Below are 24280 nucleotides of genomic sequence, written 5' to 3'. Positions count from 1 at the left end.
AACTTTATTTTCCATATGATATATATATAAAACACAAATAAGGGTAGAGGTTTAGAAATTCAAAAAATATAAAGCTTTTTTATTGTAATTCACATTGAAAATTACATCACATCAAAATTTACAATAGAAATGCATTAATTAATGATAATTTAAAATAAAAACTTTTCATTTTTTTTATTCCTTAACCAAAACTCAAGATACTAGTTAACATTTGTCTATAAATATTACTGCCACATTGTGTAATTGTTCCTTCATTGAATAAAATTAAAGCCTCTCCAACATGAGAAGAGTTCTCAAATGTACCACGCTGCAAATTGCAAGATTGCATCTTGAAGCATGTCCATCAGGGACCTGCAGAAAGCAAGTTTGTTACGGGTTGCACTTTCAAATTTCAAGTGACTAAAAGCAGCAAGATTGACTATAACCGTTATATAAAAAGTTATTATTCAGGTCAAGGTAGGTAGATAGATACCTAACTAGCAGTAAGAAGGTTTATTTGCAAGGTTTCCTTTATAACATCCACCACAAAGGACGCTAACTCAGCTTGATGATCAGTATATACATGATCAGCTCCTTCTATGATGTGTAACTTGTGATTAGGTAGAACCTTAGCAAACTCAAGTGCAGCTACAACCGGGATTGTGGTGTCTGTTCCACCATGAACTGTGAAGACCCTGTCATATTATGAATCCATGCATTATGGAAATTTCATAACCTCCTTGAAAACTGTCCATTTTCATCAAAAAAATTCTAGAATTGAAGTTGAATTTCTTTAAATTTCCTGCCTTAGTAATAACTTCATTTCGAACTTCTAGTCCGTAATCAATACAGACACAAACATGCCATAAGTTTTGGAAGGATTTGCTAAGCATCAGTTACATATAAAGATATTCACCAGAAAAGAAGATACGAGATGATCTCCTACACTAAGTTTCAAGAGTTAACACTTGTAATATTTTTATATATACCTTCAAGGGTCAACAACAAAAAAGAAACTTTTGATGTTGATTTCGAAGTATAATTTTTAAACCTGATAAGTTAATAAGGATTTTCTTTTATTTTAAAACTTAAGAGAAGCATGTTCTGGAGGGAAAAACCTTTAAAACTTAAAACTTCAAGTATCAAATTTTAATAATAGTAACAATAATAATAGTAATAAAGATATTGGATTTTAAATGGAAAATGTCATCTGCTATTTACGGTAACCAAAACATCCTCACCCTTAACGAATTCTGCTGTATAGGTCATTATAATGAAACTCTGTAACGAAGATGAAACGAAGAAAAGAGGGGAACTATTTGGCAGTTTTTTCCTGACCTGCATTCTTTGTCAATATGCAAACATTCTTCAAGCATAATTATGTTTAACCGATCCTTCAAACTTTCTTCAGTTACACGATAATCAATACCTCCTACAAAAGTAGCTATGTGATATCCTCAAGAACAGAAGAAAACACGCACACCCACACATAGGTTCATATGTTATTTGACATTCAAAAGAAGAGTTATGGCAAAGCAAGATGATAAGACTCATGCTGTTGGAGCATTGCATCAAAGATTGGATGAAAAAAAAAAGAAGCTTATCAGAGGAAAACAAATCAAGGAAAGGCTTTGGAGTAGCTAGCTCATTTCAGCAAAAGCAACTAGTAGCAAGTTTAGAGTAGAGAAACAAGTATATGAACCTGGGATTTCCCCAAATCATCTTTGAAAAAACATGCTTCTACACCAATTTGAATTTAAGCATTTGATTGTTTTAACACATGACTGATCAAGCATTTGGATTACCTGCTGACTCTGCCTTCAACTCAATGAAACCTTCCCTCCCGAGTCTTTCCATAAAATCTTTACCAAAACGATTTTCAAGGCCTACCTTCAAATCATGGCTTCCAGACAGGTTGACAATTGTTTTAGTGTCATGATATTTTGATGCATAAAGAAGCGCTGCATTAGCTCCTGCACCAATATACATAAACTATTCAGAACAATTTTAACATACATACAAACTTTCTAATCCATAGTGACTGCATTCTTTGAGTTGTCCTTTATGTGCTTGAATCCATACTTCTCATTTTTTAAAGAAAATGAGGCTAACTAAGTTTTAAATTAGGTAGTTAAAATACTGCATAAGGTGTTGAAGATCCCACATCGACTAGAGATTAGAGCCTTTCATTGTATATAAGTGAGTGCAAACCTTAACCTCATGAGCCGATTTTATGGGATTGAGTTAGGCTTAAAGTCCATTTCGTAACATGGTATCAGAGTCATTTCGAGCTTATCCTAGCGAGTGTTTGTGTTGGATCTATCGTTTTTTTCCACCCCACATAGATAAAAATAGATAAACGGGAATTAATTCTAATTCCCACATGATGAAAAAAAGTAAAATGTCTCGAGAAGAAAATGTTCCTAGTTGACCACTATACATTGCTAACATCAGAAAATAGAATAATTTAGATTCTCGAGTAAAAAGTCAAAAAAATGGATCCATTTATAATTTTCTGTCAATTGGATTAGTGGATCATCCAATTCGAAATGATAACAAAGGATTAGTGGATCATCCAATTCGAAATGATAACAAAATACATAGGCTATTAGAAGCAGATCTATGTGATAAAAATAAGATATACTTAGACGGCAAAAACCCGGGCTCAAAAAAAAAAATATGACATTTTTTCTGGTGCTTTGAAGGAGGAAACACCATGTAGGTGGAAATCCTACTTTTGATGATGCTTGTACTCAAATTTTTAATCTAACATATTTCCATTATTATAAAGAGTTCAGCGTGTGGATCTCAAGTCTAACAAAAACTCAAAAAGCACGCATCCATGGAAGATCTTATCAATTTTTTCTTAGGGATGAAATATTGTTTTAAAACCTAGCACAAATATTTTTATTTTTTATTATTAATTTTCTCCTCGAATCTTAACCATATACTTTAAAAAAATTATTTTCGTCTTAAACTGAAACTATTTTTATTATTATTTAAATTAGAATAATACTTAGATACAAGAGTTACTTGCTAATACCATACCTTAAACAAATTATTAATCTGAGCTCGTATTTGACGGTACTAGTAATTTGAATTCAAGTCCATTGAAATTACTCAAATATGTAATTGAATATGTAACACTCGGTATTTTTTTTTTCTGACAAAAAAATTGTTTTAATAAAATAATGACTTATTATAACTTTAAACATTTGGGTATACTTATTTAAAAAGTAGAAAAAGAAAAAGGTTTTCAGCTTTTTTTATAAGTAATTTGAAGTTATGTTCCATAAAAATATGCACTAAAAAGATAAAACTTTAAAAGTAATTTTTACCATAAATAAATACATATCAATTTTTACTTATATATAAGAATCACTTAAAAATAAATCACCTTTTAATAATATTTTTTAAATAAATCACCATTTAACAATACTCTTTTTTAAATAAATCATCTTTTAGCAATATTTTTTTTAATAGAAACAAACGCACCATTTAATGGAGCAAATTTATCAATCTTGTGACAAATTCTAAAGACCGTTTACTCAACCTAATGAAAAAAAAAACATTTCTTTCAAAAACATTGTGCTCAAAAGTAAATTTGACGCATTCATTTAATATAAATAAAAAATTGATATTTCAACCCACCTTTATTTTATGTTTGAAATTCCTCAATAAATATGGAAAAAATACCTCAATAAACAAGCTTCTAGATAAAAACTTCAAGAAACAAAAAAAACTAATTTATAAAATAAAATTAATCTATACGTAAATCATAAATAATTTTAAAAAAAAATTATATAAAATATTTTTTACAAATTAACTTATATTAGTTATGTATTGCTGAATACCGAATGAACATTAGTCATTTGATTTGTCAATCAATGTATTAAATTTACTAATGATCGTTTTTATTTTTCGACATGGTAAGACAAATTTATAGTGAAGATTAATTATAATCAAATGATTTATCACTTTCTAAACAATGTTAAGAGAGTATTAGGTTTTCATGTGCTTAGGAAAGTTTCTCTAACCAGAAAAAACTAATAAAAAAATTATAAATAGAAAAAGATTACAAAGATAAAGATAAAAAAAGGTAATGATTGTTCAAATAAAACAATGACCTAAACATATTCACTTCAACTAAATGCATTTGCAAGTAAACTCCTAACCTAACTGATAGAAAAAAAACAATAAAAAGACTGAAGAAGGGTGACGAAGGAGATTTTGATAAACTAGATTGATGTTGTAAGAAAATTTCATTTAAAATTTCCTTTTCTGAAAAAGGATTTCTATACATTTTTATTGAGAAAGTTATCTCACAAGTCTTTTTATGCCATCAATCAAAAGCAATTTTACTGTTAATTAATTCAAATCATATTTTCAGTTTTACTTCTATGGCACATGTTTTGTTTGAGAATAATGGTTAGGATTTCTCAAGCTTCCACATCTTCCAAGAAATCAAATTACCTAAATAGTTTCATAGTTTTTTTGAAAGGTATTGCTCACCTGTGTCTCAAAGACACTAATGAAGAAAGTAAAAATAAGAAAACTTTTTATTAAAAATTATATTTATTTTAGCACTTTAGCTAGTGTCCCTCCAAGACTAGTTATCATTACTTCAAAATGTGACAACTAAGAAGTCTTTACCATAAGGTTTTCTTACCTTTTTCTTTTATAATACCATAATTTGTTCCCACATTCTTCAAAATGTGATATTAACTCCCCACCAAAGCTTTTGCACTGTTCACAGTATGCTAACTTGAGATAACTGTTTGCATTGCCATAAATAATTGATAGTGTCAATGATTTCATACATCAGATGAGAGGCAAATATTAGTAGCACTGGCAGATATTGCACTCTCCATTATTTTAACCATGATGAGAGATTCACCAATTCAATAAGCAAAATCTAGAAAAGTTCAACACATGTTGTGGAACATCATAGGCAGGTTCATCCATAGCAGAAAATTTGTTCATCAGTGGCGGATTGAACTGGCTTGACACAACATCTACCACAACTATATCATTAGATAAACGAATGTCACAACATAAAATGTTGAGCTCAAATGCAACCAACAAAGATAGATGGACAACTAGCTAGATGCACCCCTATCCTTGTTCAAGGTTTCCTTTATGAAGTTCACAACAACAGAGGCTAATTCATCTTGGTGATCAGTATATACATGATCAGCTCCCTCTATGATATGAAACTTGTGATTGGTTAGGATCTTGTCAAACTCAAGTGCAGCTGCAGCTGGGACTTGGATGTCTGCACTACCATGAACTGTAAAGATCCTGTCATTTATTATACAACCATTCATTATGGAAATTTCATAACTTCACTGATAAAAACTATCAATTTTCCTCAACAAATTATCATAACTAATGTTTTAGTTCTTTAAATCCATTCCTAATTACTAGTCCATACTCCATACAGACATAAACACATTATCTTGCATATTGGAAGCATGGACCAAACATCAAATTACATGGATAAAGATTATCTCCTCCACTAGTTACATTCTCAACATCACTAATCTTTTTCTCAGTATCCTGATATCCTCTTCCAGGTTCATAGTAATTGAATGATTTACAATGCAAATTTCGAAACTGAAATGTCTGGAAGGTTATTATGCCTTTCACTTTTTACTGAAGCAATAAAAACTGGTACTATTGAAGAAAAGAAAAATGAGAAAACTAAGCATTAAAATAGTGCAACTTATAAATTCCATTTCCTATTTCATTTATCCTTGCAAATATGACAGACTTTGATTTTGTATCCTTAAAATATTTTGTTGTTTTAATCTTTGTAAATGTTTTTTTTAAACTGGTTTCTATTACTAATTGGTGAATCATTACCATCCTCATAAAAACTATTTCGTTATTTCTCATATTTATTCTTCAGTGTTAACTTACAAACAAAAATCTTTCAAATCAAAATTTCTAACATGAAATTTTAAAATTTGGCAGAGGCATGCTCTTGAAGGCAAAAAACTTAAAAAGTTAAAAATGACATGCCTTAAATGTCATCTGCCATATATACCATTATAACCTGCAGTGTGGATGATTAAAATAAAACTCTGTAATGAAGAAGAAAGGGTGAAGAAGAGACTCACCTGCATTCTTTGTCAATATGCAGACATTCTTGAAGCATACTTATGTTTAATCGATCCTTCAAACTTTCCTCAGTTATACGATAATTAATGCCTCCTGCCAAAGTACATGTCATGAGATGTCCTCAAGATCACAAGTGATATTATTTTCTCCAAATTTTTCCCAACAACATTACCCAAAAGAGCACAGTGTTCCAAACAATTACAGAAATAGCTTGGTATTGATTCCAAAGAACCAAATTCTGGGAGTTATTTTTACACTTGTCGCTGGAAAACCAACTAGAAACGAATTCAATACTTTGTATTTTTCACTAATAAATTTATATAATTTACCTAAATTTTCAAGTTCAATTACAAAATAATTAAATTACAAATAGATATTTAGTTCGATGATATCAACCACAAAATTTATTTGTACAAAATTGATTTACAAAAAAAAATTAACCACAGAATTCCATATTTACAAATATACTTAAACACCACAAAAATTAAAAGTATATTTTGGTTATCGTATTTGTAATCACTTAAATTTTAAAAATATTCATATTTTTATTTAAATAACCAAAATACATAACACGTTTGTAAAATGACAATTTCAATTAATACAACCAATATTCCATTAATTTCAATACAATAAAATTATTAAATAAAATTAACTAATTTCAATTTTATTTGCTTGGACATTAATTTCTTAATTTATTTAATTTTTTAAATTTCTTTCATTTTCTGTTTTATTTAATTTTTATATACATTGTCATTATTAATAAAATATTATTAAATACAAAATTATAAACACCACTTAATTTTTAATTTTATTAATTTTAAATTGATTTTTTTGTATTTTCAGGTTTTTAAAATAATTAAAAAAAAAGAAAGTTAGACCATAATTTGGTTTCGGAACCGAACTCTAACCGGCTGTTGCCTAGTAAAGTAAAAACAATTGCCAAAATTTTGTTTTCTGACGACAAAATTCTAAGTACCTACAATAAATCATGTTATTTCCGTAATTATTTAGTTGGGAAAAGATTTGGCATATATTATTTCACACTCACAAGAAGCGTTATATTAAAGCAAGATGATAAGATTGATGCATTTGGAACATTGTATCAAAGATTGGAAACTAAAAGAAGGGCTTTTTTCTTCATTAAAATACTGCAACTTGTTTCGTTTATTGCAAAAAAAGGATAAAAAAAATTATTTATGACTTTGGCGTGCTTGTGTCACGACATTGAAAAGATCGTGTTCATACCACATCACTTCAGTTTTGATCTAGACATATACTAAAGTCATGTCATGATATGATTACTTTAGTTCAAAATATTTAGAAATGAAATTGTGCATGGTTGGCAGAACGAATTTGTATCAATTTCAATATTAAATAAAAATAGTTGAAGTCATATCTAATAATTTTAATTATTTTTATTTAACATTGAAAGTCTTATCACATTGTATCACTTCAACTTTGTAATGGTTATGGAAAAGTTTATGATATCAGCTTTGTATTAATGGTTGTGGAAAAGTTTATGATATGTGAAAATTTTAAAGTATAATGTAGTTTATATTATTTTACTGGAAAAAGGTGTGATTAAATAGAATAAAATAAGAAGATCATTAAGTAAAATAAATTATATTGAAAGTAATAATAATATTGTTTTTATTATATAAAAGAAATAAATTATTTATGTACTATGTGTTACATTATGAGGTTGTTATTGTGACTCATGTTCTATATTAGGAAGTGGTGTGATGTAATCCAAGTTTTTGGTTGATGGAAGGTATGGCGTGGCAGTGAAATGATGTGAAGAGAAAGGTACCGAATGGAGGAAAAGGTGCAAGGAATCGTGAGAGTTGAAGGTGCAATGAAGGGGAAAGAGAAGGTCAACCTTCCCTTTAGAGAGAATGAGTGTTCAAATTCAGAACCACATGAGTGGATTTTAGAATATTTATAGATAAAGGTAGCTTGTTCCTTAAACTACCATTACTCTAGTTAAGAAAATTCGCCCAAGCGAACCCAATCTTGCTCAGGCGAGATCACTCTAATAACGTTAAGCCTTTTTTCGTGCAACTCGCCCAATAACGCCCAGGTGAGAAGTCAATTAAACAAAGCCCAATTAGGTTAAATAAGAGGCTTGAGGCACAACCCTAGACATCATTGAGTGAATTGAAATTCAATTGGGAGAATAAAAGGTGTTAGAAACCCTAGAGAAGAAAGTTGTCAAGGAGAAACATGTTAGATATTCTTTTCTTGCTCTCCATGCTTGTAATAGCCAAAATGAGTGGCTAATTTTACCCTTTGGGATTGAGAGTAATATGTTCAAACTTTTATGTATTGAGGTGATATTTAAATATAATATTTTGTTATTGATTAATGATTGATATTGTAATTTTATTTGTAATGCTTGTTTCTATGATCTAGATCCTTATATTTGACTGAAAAGTACTTACAAGTTTTTGACCCAAATGATAATGCTTAACATATTTGAATGCTAGGAATAAATTTGAAATGTTAATTGCTATCAACGTCTAATTGTAATGATAATAAGTTTTTATAAATATGTGATGAATCGATAGTTAGGAGAGTCACTTAATAATTTTATATGTGAGGAATCGATATAAATGATTTTTATACGAACATCAATATCAATCAAATGGTAAAATATAATGCTAATCAAAATACAAAAGAGTAAGAAGGATGAACCTCAATCTCAATTTTCCCAATTGAAGCGACAAACTCTTTGACTTATTTTCTTTTTAGTTATTACAATCATAACAAACTCCAAACAAACTTTATTATTTTTTTTTCTATTTAGTGAATCTTTTACTTGATTATTCAACAATTCCTTGTGGGTTTGATATCTCTCCTTAGGGACAAATTATTACTTCTAACAATACGGTGCGTTTGTCGTAAAATAAGTCATCAAGTTTTTGGCATCGTTGTCGAAGAACAATTGAATTTTTTAGTACAAATTCTTAAATATTGTGAATATCTTAATTGTTTTTGTTTTATTTATTTATTTATTTTATTTTTGTGTATTGTTTTATTTTTGTTATTTTATTTTAATTGCAATTTTTTCAGATTTAATTTGAATTTATTTTATTTTATTTTGTTTAATTTTCAATTTTAATTTTTTTTAAGAAAAAATTATTCTGTTACTGTGAGTGAATCCTTGTGCTAATCCTTAATTTAGATGTCTTATATGATATTAAGAGGTCAAATTCCCAAAGACTAATTATTATTTGAAGCAGAGATTTAAGGGCAACTAAAGAAACAAAAAGACAAAGAAAAAAGAGAAACAAGGCGACACTAGAAAGGAATCCTCAACCACTTCTTTTTTTCACACTAATATTATTTAGGAGGAAAGCAACATGACAAAAGGGCAAGCACCACCCTTTCGAAGAACACTTGGAGATTATGTCATGTAGTAAGGCCCTAGACATTTTTCTAGTACTTGTAGTACTTGTGTTGAAGATGGGAAGCTTTGATGTATCAAATCCTCATGGAACCTGAAGTTGTGCTGTGTTTTAGGTTTGGGTTTAGAATCTTTGTAAGATCAGTTTTGATTCCTACAGAAAGCTTGTTTCAATATGTTTTAAAGAACTAAGTGTTTTTTCCATGCAAAGGGAAAAACAACCGATTAAAGTTTCGAGACAATCGGTTGTTTGTCACTTAGCTGACAAAGGAGTTTTGAAGCTATTTTTTGAATCAGTTGTGTAACTGTTGAAACCATTCAACCGGTTATATTGTGGTTTCAACCAATTAAAAGTAAATTTTCATAACAGTATTTTGAAAACCTGTTTTAACTTATTCAGTTGTTCAAATCTGCCTTAAACGGTAGTTTTTCAAAGGTTATAAATATAGCCTTTTTTCAAAAGTTTCACGAGAGAGAAATATAGAAGTTTTACACTCTGATTTGAGATCAAAAAGAGAGATTACAATTTGTTTGTGAAAAGGAGTTTTTCAAGTTTAGCAAGATTGCTTTTGAGTTTTGCTGTGATTCAAGAGCTGATCATAGGGCTTCTGGTTTACTTATTCCATGTGTTTTCTACCCTGTCTTAGTTTCTTGTAATTGTTCATATTACATTCTATAAACGTGTTTGTAAAATCCTGTAAAGTCGGTGTGATTTTGGCTTGAGGTGTGTGCTGTGTTCAAAGAGGGTGAGTAGGTCTTGTGGTTTCAGGATCACCTCTTTGTGGGTGTTTGTAATCTGTGTTTGGTTACATAGTGAAACACTCAGTGGTTTGACTGAGAACTGGATGTAGCTCAGGGATTGAGTGAACCAATATAAACATTGTGTGTAAATCTCTCTTTCTCGTCTCTCTAACTGTTTGATATTTTTGTTGCCATAAACAACCGATTAAATCGTGTTTTAACCAATTGAAATTCTGATATTTGTTTCTGTTATACTATTTGATTGACTTGTTGGAATGCTTATCTGAGTTGATTGATAAAGGTTCATTCTAAAGTAAAGTAATTTTGAAAATCTTTTAAAAACAATTCACCCCCCCCCCCCTTTTGTTTAAGCCATCAATTATAACACCTTGGAGATGAAACATGTTTTCCTTAGTCTCATTAGTACCCATCAATTTACAGGGATCATGATGATCCATATACACATTTGTCTACATTTTATGAATTGGTGGGAACAATGGGCTCTCAATCAAGTGATATTAAAATTGTTTATATGCGCTTGTTTCCTTTTTCATTGGTAGGAAAGCTAAAGAATGGCTTAAATCACATCCAAATCAAAGTCTCACTAGCTGGAAGAATGTAGAAGAAAAATTTCTACAATTTTTTTTCCAATATCTTGCTTCATCAAAGCAAAGTCTGATATTTCTATGTTCAGACAAGAAGCAAATGAAGCCCTTTGTGAGACAAGAGAGAGATTCAAAATGATGCTGAGAAAATGCTCAAATAATGGGTTTGAAGACATTGCTCAACTGAGCATATTTCATAATGGTCTAAAATCTAATACTAAGATGCTCCTAAATGTTGCAGCTGGCAACACAATGATGACCGTTGATGTGGAACAAGCGACAAAAAATATTGATGCATTTACATCAACAAATTATTAAGCCTAACATGATAGACAAGGTATTCAAAAGATAAGGTTGTTAGAGTTGAATACTTTAGATGCATTATTGGCTCAGAATAAAATTTTGACACAACAAATTAAGACATTAATTGCACAAATGGCTAAATTGCCCCCAACAATTACAAGTTGTGCAATCATCTCAAAGCCAGAGTCAACTAATCAGGTGTGATTTTTTGTGGAGGTGATCATCCCAGTGGTCATTGTTCTTATCAAAACAATTCATCTGAAGCATAAGTAAATTACATGGGTAATAACGGAAGGCAAGGTGGTTTCTCTAACAATAATAATTACTCTCAAGGTTGGAGAAGCAATCAAAATCAAAATTTTGGGTGGAAACAAGATAATGGTTCATCCAATAAGCAAGGTCCTTTCCAACAACAACAACAACCCAATTATCCTTCGATTCCTGAAAGGATGAATTAACTTGAAGATACCTTGGAGAAATTCATGAAGGCTAATATGGTCAGTCACGAAAATAATATGACGACAATCAGAAATATAGAAACTCATGTGGGACAAATTGTAAAACGGTTAGCAAAGCGACAAAGTGACAAATTTTCAACCAACACCAAGATCAACCCAAAGGAGCATTGCAATACAATTGTCGCGGAACATGGTAAAATAGCAGGAGAGAGGGATGGTGATAATGTAGTAACTGAAAAAGAAGAAAAAAATGAGATTGAGGGAGAGAGATATGAGAAAGAGAGAAAAAAAAGGTGAGGAAGAAAAGATAGAGAAAGATGTTCTTGAAAAAAAGATATATAATATCCTCATGCTCCTTCAAAAAAGGAGAGAATTTTTTGATAACTTGCTCCCTAAAAATTATTTTGCAGCAATGCCGAAGCAAAAGTCAACATGTGAGGGAGTTATAAGGAAGAAGTGTTATTTTGAAGAAAGAAGTGTAGAGTTGGAAGTTGGATGCAATGCCATTATTCATAAAGGCTTGCCTAAAAAATCCAAGGACCCAAGAAGTTTTAAACTTCATGTGTCTATAGCTTTATCTGTGGACAAGGCCTTATTGGATTTGGAGACAAACATAAATTTAATTCCTTTCGCAATGCTGAAAAAAAATAGGTGAAGTGGAGATTAAACCCATCAAGATGCAACTACATTTAGCAGACAAATCAATCAAATACCCTTATGGTGTGGTTGAAGATATTCTTGTTAAGGTGGATAAATTCATATTTCCTATGGATTTTATTGTGATGGACATGAAAGGAGACGAGGAAGTTCCCTTGATACTTGACAGACCTTTTATAAAAACTTCTTATCATTACGATTAAATGTTGATAGCAATTAGCATTTCAAATTTATTTTTTGCATTCAAATATGTTAAGCATTATCATTTGGATAAAAAACTTAGAAGTATTTTCCAGTCAAATCTAATGATTTAGATCATAGAAACAATCATTACAAATAAAATGACAATATCAATCATCAATCAAGAACATAATTTTATATTTAAATATCACCTCAATACATAAGAGTTTGAACAAATTACCCTTAATCCCATAGGGTAGAATTAGTCACTCATGTTGGCTATTACAAACATGGAGAGCAAGAAAAGAAGATTCAACATGTTTCCTTTGACAATGCTGGAAAAAAAAATAGGTGAAGTGGAGATTAAACCCACTAAGATGCAACTACAGTTAGCAAACAAATCAATCAAATACCCTTATGGTGTGGTTGAAGATGTTTTTGTTAAGGTGGATAAATTTATATTTCCTATGGATTTTGTTGTGATGGACATGAAAGAAGATAAGGAGGTTCCCTTATTACTTGGTAGACCTTTTAGGAAGACTGTTAGACTCGTAATTGATGTTGATAAAGGAGTTCAAGTTAAAGCTAAAAATGATGGGGTAACTTTTAATTTTTTTAAATGGTTTAAAAAATTCTAATGCATGGAAGGAATGCTCACAAAGAGATGCAACAAATGAAGTCTTTCCTACTAAAGAGCAATTGACCTGTCAAAGCCAATTGAGGAAGTTATACATCACTAAAGTTCCAAGACAAAAGAGGAAAATAAAGTCTAACAGGAGATTATTGTAGAAAAAGATGAATATAGACCAGGGCAACCCATAATGTGTTAGAATTAGTGACCTAAACAAAAGGGGGTGAATTGTTTTCACAAGATTTTCGCAAAGTTTGGAAGTAGAATAAAAAGTTCTGAAAAATCAACCAATTGATTTTCTGTTCAACTCAATAAAATTTCTGATTCAAGGTTATTTATGAAAAATCAACCTGTTGTTTTCTCAAAACAACCGGTTGCTTATACCAGCAAAATATAAAACCAAGTTAAAACAGTTTATAAGAGAAGAGATAGAGAGAATCACAAAGAGGTTTATACTAGTTCACTCTTAACCAAAAGCTACATCCAGTTCTCAGCTAACCACTGAGAATTCACTATGTAATCTAACCTATATTACAAAACACACACCAAGAGTGATGATCTTGAACCCCTCAAGAACACACACCACTCTTTGGCAACACCACAGTTTCCAAAAACACTTTTCTGAAACTGCCTTACACAAGAACACACATACATTAATTTCACTCATGAGAATATGTATCTAAACCCAACTAATTCAATATAATGTTCAAAGAAGCATTTTATCAGACACCTCATGTGCATTTCCAAAATTGAGTTTAATGAGTGATTTGAACCTTATTAACCATCCAAAATCAGAATCAGGCTACCAAAAACATCCACCAATGTTATGCAATCACAATTATAACATAAATCCAAGATAATCATCACAAACCCTAAAATCCCAAAAATTGAAATAAAAAACATTAATCCATGGGTTGAAAGAGAAATTAAGGCATAAAATAGATGTAGAAATACTTACACAACACAATTTGAGCAAGGGATTGAACTTGGAAGATAAAAAATTGATAATGAGGGCAATTTTAAGCTAGCAAAATCGCAAGGTAATTCTCACCAAGGGTTTCTGAAATTGGGGGCAAATGAACCTTTTCGTGTGTTTTTAAAAAACATTGTAAGTGGGATCTCGCTTGGGCGTGATATATCTCGCCTTGGCGTGACATATTTCACCTGGGCAAGATTTCTTTTGAGAGCCCCCAACTTTTCGTGCTCATCTTGCCTGAGCGCGATGGATCTCGCCTGGGCGAGATTGCTCTAGAGAGCATCCAATTTCTCAAGCTTAACTCGCTTGGGAGTGGAGTATTAGACTTGGGCGAGATTCCCTGAAGGAAATTTTGCAATTATTTTATGAAAAATAAATCTTATCCTAACAACAAAATAAAATAATAAAAATGAAAATAAGAATATTGGATTGTCTCCCAGCAAGCGCTTTATTTAACGTCGTATAGCTTGACGTCTGTTTTTATCAAGGTGGATGACCTTTTTGTTGCTACAATTTCCTGGTTACAACTTTTGTTTGTCTTGAACATGGGTCTCCAAGTTCAATTGTTCCACCAATCTTGAGTTTCTTGATAACCCATAATTTTGACCCCTTCTTTTTCAACCCTCGTTTCGCCTCTCTAAACATTATGGGTTGCCCTGGTCTATATTCATATTTTTCTACAATAATCTCTTGTTGAACTTTATCTTCCACTTCTGTCTTTGAACTTTGATGATGTATAACCTCCTCAATTGACTTTGACATATCCAATTGCTCTTTAGTAGGAAATACTTCCTTTGTTGCATCTATTTGTGAACATTCCTTCCATGCATTAGAATTTTTTAGATCATTAAAAAGATTAAAAAGTTACTACATCATCTTGAGCTCTAACTTGAAGTTCTCCTTTATCAACATCAATTAAGAGTCTAACAATCTTCATAAAAGGTCTGTCAAGTATCAATGGAACCTTCTCATCTTCTTTAATGTCCATCACAACAAAATCCATAAGAAATATGAATTTATCCACCTTAACAATAACATCTTCAACCACACCATAAGGATATTTGATTGATCTCTCTGCTAACTGTAGCTGCATCTTGGTGGGTTTAATCTCCACTTCACCTATTTTTTTCAGCATTTCCAAAGGAAACGTGTTAGATCTTCTTTTCTTGCTCTCCATGCTTGTAATAGCCAACATGAATGACTAGTTCTACCCTTTGTGATTTGGAGTAATTTTTTCAAACTCTTATGTTTGATGTGATATTTAAATATAAAATTATGTTCTTGATTGATGATTGGTATTGCCATTTTATTTGTAATGATTGTTTATATGATCTAGATCCTTAGATTTGCTTGGAAATTTCTTTCTAAGTTTTTGACCTAAATGATAATGTTTAACATATTTGAATGTTAGGAATAGATTTGAAATGTTAATTGTTATCAACGTCTAATCATAATGATAAGAAGTTTTTATAAATATGCGAGGAATCAATATTTAGGAGACTCTCTTAATAATTTTATATGCGAGGAATTGATATAAATGATTTTATATGGGCATCAATATCAATCAAAAGATGGAATATTACCATGTTAATCAAAATACAAAAGAGTAAGAAGGATAAATCTCAATCTCAATTTTCCCAATTGAAGCAACAAACTCTTTGACTTGTTTTCTTTTTAATTATTACAATCATAACAAACTTTGAACAAATTTTATTATTTTATTTTCTATTTAGTGAATCTTTTACTTGTTTATTCAACTGTTTCTTGTGGGTTTGATATCTATTATTATGAACAAATTATTACTTCTAACAACACGGTGCACTTGTTGTAAAATAAGTAATAAGTCATTCCACATTGTTAGCCAACTTGCGTGATATTGTGGTCAATATGGATCAGTTCCTCCTCTCATGTCCTCTTTGTTCAACTAATCTAAGTTTAATGGGTCGGTTGGAATACTTTGGCAAAACCTAAACTGCTGCATAACCTGGTCAACTTAATGTATTTCAACTGTTGCAAAGCATGTAAGAAGAACAATCGTCTGACTTACAAGAGAAATATGAATGGTAATCAAATGAATAAGTTGATTGTGATGATAATAAGTCCACAAGAACATTCAAGAAATTTGTTGTTAGCACGAGTATGTGGTAAATTATGACAAAATGTATAATAGTAACATGGATAGTTAAAGTCGAGAATTTGTTTGGGTTGTAAGTGATCAAACGTATCACATAATTGAGTAAATGTAGTGGTGGACGTGTTGGTCCTTTGCACAATATTTATGTTAGACTTAAACACCACAATGGTTGAAGTGTATGGTAACGTCAAAGTTTATAAAGGACAACAAAAATTAAAATAACCTTTTTGCAATTGAGAAACCAAGACTTGCAACAATATCTTCATCACTTAATGACCAAAGAGGTAGACAAATTCATGTAATGCGGTCCCAAGTCTAACATTGTAGAAGTAACATCCAACCTCTGATATTGTCTTAATTGAAATTTATTTTGTGATCTAGAGCACGATACAAACATGTGAAAACACCTAACCCCAAGTGTAATGATGCAATCCTAGCCTAGGATTATATCATGTAATTTGATATGTTATTAAGATTAGTTAATAATAAAAGATACATAAGATAAACTATGTGCATTAATAAACTTCCAATCAATGTTAATATGTGTGCTCGTACATGTTTGTGTTGGAGACGCAACAGAGACTTATCGACCGAAAGTCTTTGATTATATGTCACTAATGTTTAAACCTATACTTTGAATGTAGTAAACACAAGTTCCATAAAGTAAAAACAAATTACATATAATAAACATAGGTTAGATATAGTAGACAACAATTGCATATAGTAGAAACAAGTTGCATATAGTAGAAATAAGTTGCATATAGTAAACATAGGTTACATACAGCAAAACCAAGTGGCATAAAGTTGACATAGGTTGCATATAGTATAAATATATTATATACAACCTATTTTTACTATATAGAACCTATATTTACTACATTCAAAATATAGGTTAGAGCATCAATTGCCTATAATCAACGAATTTCAGTCGATAAGTCTCGATTGTGTCTCCAACATAAACATGTCACTAAGGCAATATGGAAGGGTAATGAAAGACTACTTCAACCTAGACGACATGCTATTTAGGTTGTCAACCATCATAACAGACTTGACGAACAAGTAAAAAAAATTGTATTCATCATGTCGAATTTGACCAGTTACTGATAAGTGTCATATTTCTGTAATATTTCATATTAAAAGACAAACACTTATGAATATTTATTGATAAAATAACTATAATTTAACCATTTTTTACACATTTTGTGATTATAATATGAATAAGAACGATTTATTCCCAAATTTGTGTTAATTTCAAGATTCTAGGGGAAAATAAAGATGAAAGAGCTAAAGGAGAATAGGCAAGCTGAAAAGGAAAAGCTAGAATGCTTAAAAGCTCTCCCAAACTCGCCTAAGCCATAAGCACTCCAGAGGAACTCACCCAAGCGAGATCACTCCAGCGAAGTTAGGCTTTTTCTCGTCCAACTCGCTTAAGCAAGTTGTAGCTTGCCTAAGCGAGAAGTCACTTAGCCCTAGCATAACTAGGTTAAATATGATACACGAGGCATAACTCTAGACATAATTGGGAGAATAGAAGGTGATAGAAAACCCTAGAGGAGGTAACCGTCAATAAGAAACATCCTGAATCTTCTTTTCTTGTTATCCATGCTTGTAATGACCAACATGAGTGGCTAATTCTACGATTTGAGATTGAAAGTAATATGTTCAAATTCTTATGTATTGAGGTAATATTTAAATATAATATTATGTTCTTGATTGATTATTGGTATTGTCATTTTATTCTTAAAGCTTGTTTTATATGATTTTAATCCTTAGATTTGGCTGAAAAGTACTTCTAAGCATCTAACATAAATGATAATGCTTAACATATTTGAATGTTAGGAATATATTTGAAATGTTAATTACTATCAACATCTGCTTGTAACGATAAGAAGTTTTTCTAAATATGCGAGGAATCGATATTTAGAAGACTATCTTAATAATGTTATATGCGAGTAATCAATATAAATGAATTTTATATGAGCATCAATATCAATCAGAGGTAGAATATTATCATGCTTTTCAAAATACAAAATAGTAAGAAGGATGAACTCAATCTAAATTTTCTCAATTGAATCAACAACTTTTTACTTTGTTTTATTTACATTCTTGCAATCATACACAACAAACTTCCAACAAACTTTATTATATTATTTTCTATTTAGTGAATCTTGTACTTGAAAATTCAACTGTTATTTATGTACACTTACGGTAAAATAGTCATCAGTTATTGACTTTGGCACATATCAAGATCAACCATCACTTGGTCATAACTTAAGTGAAGAGGTGGAAAACAGAAACTCACACCTTTCATCTCCCACTAGGAGAGCCAACAGTGACACTAGAAGACGTGGCAATGCAACTTGGTGTTCAATTAATTGAGAATTAATCACTGGTGTGAGTAATGTTGACCTGGTTTCCCGATGCTAACAATTGTTAGTTTCGGTGTCATCTGCAACTATAGTAAAGGGAAATTCAATAAAATCATTTGGTTCAACAAATTTTTTCAGGAAGTTTCAAATGATGTAGGTTATGTTGTCAAAACACAACATACACGAGCACACATTAATGTTGATTGGAAGTTCATTAATGCTTGATACATCAATCAAAAGACTCCATCTTATGTATATTTTATTATTGATTAACCTCAATAAACGTGTCAAATTATAGTTGGGGCTCAATTGTTTATCGTGCTCTGAACCACAAAATAGATTTCAAGCAAGACAATATCAGAAATTGCATGTTACTTCTGCAATGTTGAATTTGGGACCGCATTACATGCATTTGTCTTCCTCTTGAGCCATTAATTGATGAAGATATAGTTGCAGACCTTGCTTTTCCACTTGTAAAAAAAATATTATTTTAATTTTTGTTTGTTCCCATATAACAAACTTTAATGTAACCATACTTTGACCATTGTTGTGTTTAAGTCTAACATAATTATTGTTGATGTAAGATGGTTTCGGATGATGCAAAGGACCAACACATCCACCACTACAGTTACTCAATTACGTGATAAATTTGATCACCTACAATCCTAATAGGTTATCCGACTTTAACTATTATACATTTTGCCATAATTTACCACGTCCTCATGTTAACGAAAAATTTCTTGACAATTCTTATGGACTCCTTATTACCACAATGAATTTAGTCGTTCAATTACCATTGATATTTCTCCAAATCAGATGATTGTTCCTCTTATATGTTTTGCAAAAATTGAAGTACATCAAGCTGATCAGGTTATGCAACAGTTTAGATTTTGCCAAAGTATTCCAACTGACCCATTAAACCTAAATCAGATGCACAAAGAAAACATGAGAGGAATAATTGATCCACATTGGCCACAATATCACACAAGTTGACTAAAAATGTGGAATGACTAACATAACCGTGTAATTTAAGTAATTTAGTTCACGAAAATGGTCACTTGCGTGGTAATACACTACACATGCAATGGTACATTGGACATACTATCTAGTGCATAATGCATTTACAACTTACGGTTGATGATGATGATGATGTAAGTTCATTTAACAATTCATCCTTGTTATTGTAATTTTATTCAAACTAAACTAACACATTCTTTTCCATCGGCACGACACCTACAGCAACCTGAACTTTAGAGCCCCCACAACTATCATGTTGGGTCTTCTTCAAATGTTCAACAACAACCTTTTGGTCAACCAAGCGAAATGTTAAGATATATGAACTATCAAATTTTTGTACCAACAGATTTCGTCCAATTTCACCAATTTTCCATCGCAACAAAACATGTTTTCTAGTCCATCAAACATTTTTTGTACTTTCACAATGACACCACCATCAACATTCCATCCAGTATCATCAATGCATTGTTAGCATTGTTATCGATCTACAATGCCTTCACACGGGTTTGATAATCCACCCAACGATAACCAACCACAACACAATGATAACGGTCCAGAACCACCACCTCCTATTACTGAACATAAGCCACAATGACAGCCTCAAAGTTAGAGAAGAAGACCCCATGTGGCACATCGTCTCATAAATAGTTTGTTTCTTTTTGTGTAATAAAAACAATGTTATTGTTACTTTCAATATAATTTATTTTACCTAATGTTCTTCTTATTTTATTATATTTAATCATACTCTTTTTTCTCGGAAAAATAATATAAACCACAATATACTTCAAAAATTCCACACATCATAAATTTTTCCACAACCACTAAATTAATACAAAGTTGGAGTTGTACAAGGTTGTGACACTACTTCATTTAATCCTAATCAATTTTTTTATCAAAGTTGCCCCAATCATGCACAATTTCAACCCTAAATTAAACCACAGTCGTCCTACCATGACATGAATTTGCTGTACATTCAAATTGAAACTGAAGTTACTGAAGTTGTATGGCACGAGCACGACTTCTTTCAAACGAAGTCGTGTGCCATCGAGACACAACTTACCCAAAGTCGTAAATAAAAAAATTTCTACCCATCCTCGCAATAAACGGAACAAATTGCACTATTTTGGTACAAAAGACCCTAGAAGAAAGATCTCCAATTGGTTTGAAGAGTAAAGGAAGTTTTGTTTTGAAAAAGAGTGAAGAGGGAAACAAATCAATGAAAGGCTCTGAACCTGCTCACTCTAGAAAATGCAACAAATAGCAAGTTAAAAGTAGAGAAACAAATATATGAAGCCCAGATATTTCAAAATTATCTCTTAAAAGCACATCTCTACATCAATATAAGCATTGGAAGAAATGGCTGATTAAGTAGCCAGTTACCTGGTGCTGCCTTCAACTCAATGAAACCTTCCTTCCTGATTCTTTCCAGAAATTCTTTTCCATGACGACTTACAAGGCCTACCTTCAAATCATGACTACCAGAGAGGTTCACAATTGTTTTAACATCATGATATTTTGATGCATAAAGAATAGCCGCATTAGCTCTTGCACCAATATACATAAACCATTCAGAACAATTTCAACATGCATACAAACTTTCTAATTCAGAGTGACAGAATTTGTTGACTTCTTTATATTGATAGAAGTTGGCAAGGTTTGCTAAGGGATGTGTTTTAAGCCCTATCACAAATATGCAGCAACTTTACTAGTATTATTCCTTTCTGGTGGATACAGATTAACACAGCCATCACAGACATTACTTTACAGTTTAAGGCAAGTAATAAAATTTCTCATAAATCCTCTTTAAACATACCAAGATAAAAACTACTCAAGTTTCATTTTAGTACTTCTGTTGACTAGCTCAGTAGATTAAGAAACAGTTTTTTTATTCAGAGTATGAACTATAAACACATGCAGACGTGCTTTAATTTTCAGTCAGTAACAATCTACAGATAGGCAAAATTATTATTTATGTAAGAAACTGTGCTGTTCTTATCCTATTGTTTCATTCGAGATTTCTGTCCCAGCCAAATCATTGTTGCCCATAAATTACTTATATCATTGGTAATTAGAAAAATACTGACACAAATCAATTGCCTTAGTGTATCTGGTGGCTTCTTTCTACACATCTTGTCATTCGTAGAATTTCATCAATACAACAAACCTTTACTGTGCCCAACAATAGCAATAACTGTCCTGTTTGCTTTGAGAAAATGTTGGGCTACAGCATGTATATCATCAGCTTCCCTCCAGTAACCACCAATCTCAAATGAACCTTCACTTTCCCTGGAAGGAAAACTCAATAGCTAAATCAAAGTAAACAGTTAAACAGAAACACTAGTAGTCAGGATTAGATAGCAGAAGATTAATATAAACATAGCAGAAATGGAGGAAGGAACAAGTGGCTGAATATCTTGAATTGAACACCAAGATTACAGAATAATATGCTCTAGGTTTTTATCTGTAAAACAGGAAATTTACCCATTTCCAGTGAAGTCAAACCGGAAAGAACTGATTCCTGCATTCTCTAGAGCAGCTGCGAGATTTGTCATGATAAAGTTTTCCTGGAGATAGGAAAAATAATTAAACAATGAGAGTAACTGAATCAAGGCATTTATATGTACATCCATGGGTTATGGAATCAGATGTCACATTAATTTCTGACAACATTTGCATCATAATAAAAAAATTGTGGGTTCATAATTTACAAAACAGAAAAAGTAACCTTCGAAGCTTGACCCCCATGGCATAGGATAACAATCTCTTTGGTTCCAGATTCATGTAAGATACCTGCTAGTTTATAGCCATACTTGTTTTGTATTATGACTTTCTGCTGCAGAAATGCTGACAAAATAATTCAACAGTTGTAAGTCAATTTCTCTGATATTGATTGAATATTCAATATGCTACTGTTTTTAACCATTATAATTAATTTCCAATACCACACAAAACGATTATTGGCAGCTCATTCTCTAACACAATCTTTCCAACATCTACTAAAAGTTTAAATTTATTAAAAGTTATAAAATTATTAATGATAGCCAACAATAAAGAATGTGTTCAAATTTTTTTAATTTCAAATATTTTTTTCTAACAACAGAACATGTTAAAAAAATTATTTTGGTATGCCAAAAGTACTAATCATTTAAGTCGAGATCTGTAGTTTATAAAACTTCTCTTGAAACGCCTAGTTGTCTGAAACACAGCATAGACAGAGTGGTTGTGAATATTTCCATTCCATTGCATGTTATTTCTTTTGGCATGTGAAGGCTATTTGGCTTAAAATTAGCTGAAATCCTGGAATGAAACTGCTACAGTGAGGTGAAAAGGGGAGAAGTCCCTTTACTGTGAACATAAAATAAATTTGGTTTGTATGGTATGCAGTGTGATAAAAATTGAGAGACAATCTTCAATAAACTGGAGACTGAACATGCAATCAAGAATATTCAAACTTGGAATTAGAAGGTTCGCTGTGAGAAAGAATTGGCAAGAATGCAATTGATAAGAAAAGAAGACAGGAACAAGATCAGATGCTTAGCAATTTGGGTAAGATGATGCGATGCTTCCACCATCTCACAGGCAATTTGCTTGCATGCACTGTATTTTCTTCGTAAATTAAGAAAAAAAAAGTGTTCGAAAAGTTAAAGAACACCCACAAACTCTTGACATCAAGCTCTTATCAAATCAACTTCAAAACAAATAACTTACATGGGTTTTGTGCCATCTTCAAGTTCTGGGAATGCAAAATTGCTTTCAGGCTGCTTGCGAAAACCTCTCTTGAATTTGAGTTACAGTGCCGCAAAGGCTGTTTTTTTATAACTCAACCTCTGACCCTGTGTGTAATGCCAGAAGGGAAAACATTATTGTCTGATGTAATGGTCCCAATTCATCTAAGAGGACAAATAGTCAAATATTACTCCCTCCTGTGTTAACTTTTGTAAAAATTAATTAAGATTCCCTCTTATTGGTTTAAATTTATGAAGAGTTACAACATAGATATTAAACTCAGAACACCAAAACTAATGATTTTTAATCAATTTGGCATATAAACAGAATCAGTTACATATAATATTGGCAGATTATTTATAACAGGGTTCATGTACTTCACTTAACTATTCTAACGGTTCAATCAGTCACTACTTTGAACATTGATTACTGATCCATTTGTATAACATTAATTTCATCAAATAAAAGAGGATGTTTGAAAAATATTGCTCTAGTATTTTTCATTAACAAAATTAATGCACACAGATAACATAATAAAAAAATCAAAATAGAATTTTTTTTTCCATTGCATAATGGGCTAGTTTGTTTAAATTTAAAATAAATATTTCTGAAAGTATTTTATAAGAATTGCTTATTAAAAAACTAGAAAACTGTTTACTAATAAGACAACTACATAAATAAACATAAGTTTATTTATTTTATTAAAAAATATAAACACAAGAAAACTCTCAATAAATTGTACATAATTAATTTTATAAGTAATTAGTTCTCTAAGTAGACCAATTGACACTAAGAAAATTTTCTTTCTAACTTTTTGCTATCCTTAAATTAGTTATGGAAATTATTGTCTATAAAAAATAAAAAGTAGCTTTAAAAAAGGCTAAGACGACTTTTAAAAAAGTTGAATATGTTAACATAATTTAATTTAATCCCTTACAAGTATAATATACAGGTTGAATGGTCGAAACTTTTTAA

At 31.1% G+C, this 24280-nt stretch overlaps 1 protein-coding gene across 7 annotated transcripts; it reads right to left on the bottom strand.

Annotated features, from left to right (window-relative positions):
- Positions 1-50: 50 nt before the first annotated feature.
- On the bottom strand, positions 51-23591 carry LOC137807225 (uncharacterized). 7 transcript variants are annotated; one of them, XR_016519727.1, is made up of 8 exons: positions 23288-23591; positions 22305-22423; positions 22061-22143; positions 21744-21865; positions 1785-1952; positions 1221-1411; positions 473-674; positions 51-351 (listed from the first exon to the last, which is right to left on the bottom strand). XR_016519727.1 is itself a non-coding variant. In XM_090300726.1 (8 exons), exons 1-7 carry the CDS (start codon positions 23301-23303, stop codon positions 473-475), a joined length of 804 nt encoding a protein of 267 aa, XP_090156852.1. In that variant the 5' UTR covers positions 23304-23591; the 3' UTR covers positions 51-351. The 7 variants fall into 7 exon arrangements, 6 of the variants coding, with proteins under 6 accessions (XP_090156852.1, XP_068463830.1, XP_090156856.1 ...); XM_090300726.1 differs by having other exon boundaries at positions 1318-1411; XM_068607729.2 differs by lacking the exons at positions 51-351; positions 473-674; positions 1221-1411; positions 1785-1952 and adding exons at positions 4745-5280; positions 6102-6195; positions 20960-21124.
- Between the last annotated feature and the right edge of the window lie 689 nt (positions 23592-24280).

This window comes from Phaseolus vulgaris, chromosome 3, assembly GCF_051622355.1.
Source record: "Phaseolus vulgaris cultivar YP4 chromosome 3, ASM5162235v1, whole genome shotgun sequence".
Taxonomy (NCBI): domain Eukaryota; kingdom Viridiplantae; phylum Streptophyta; class Magnoliopsida; order Fabales; family Fabaceae; genus Phaseolus; species Phaseolus vulgaris.
Note: the sequence above shows the minus strand (reverse complement) of the source record. Positions and strands in the feature narration are given on the sequence as shown.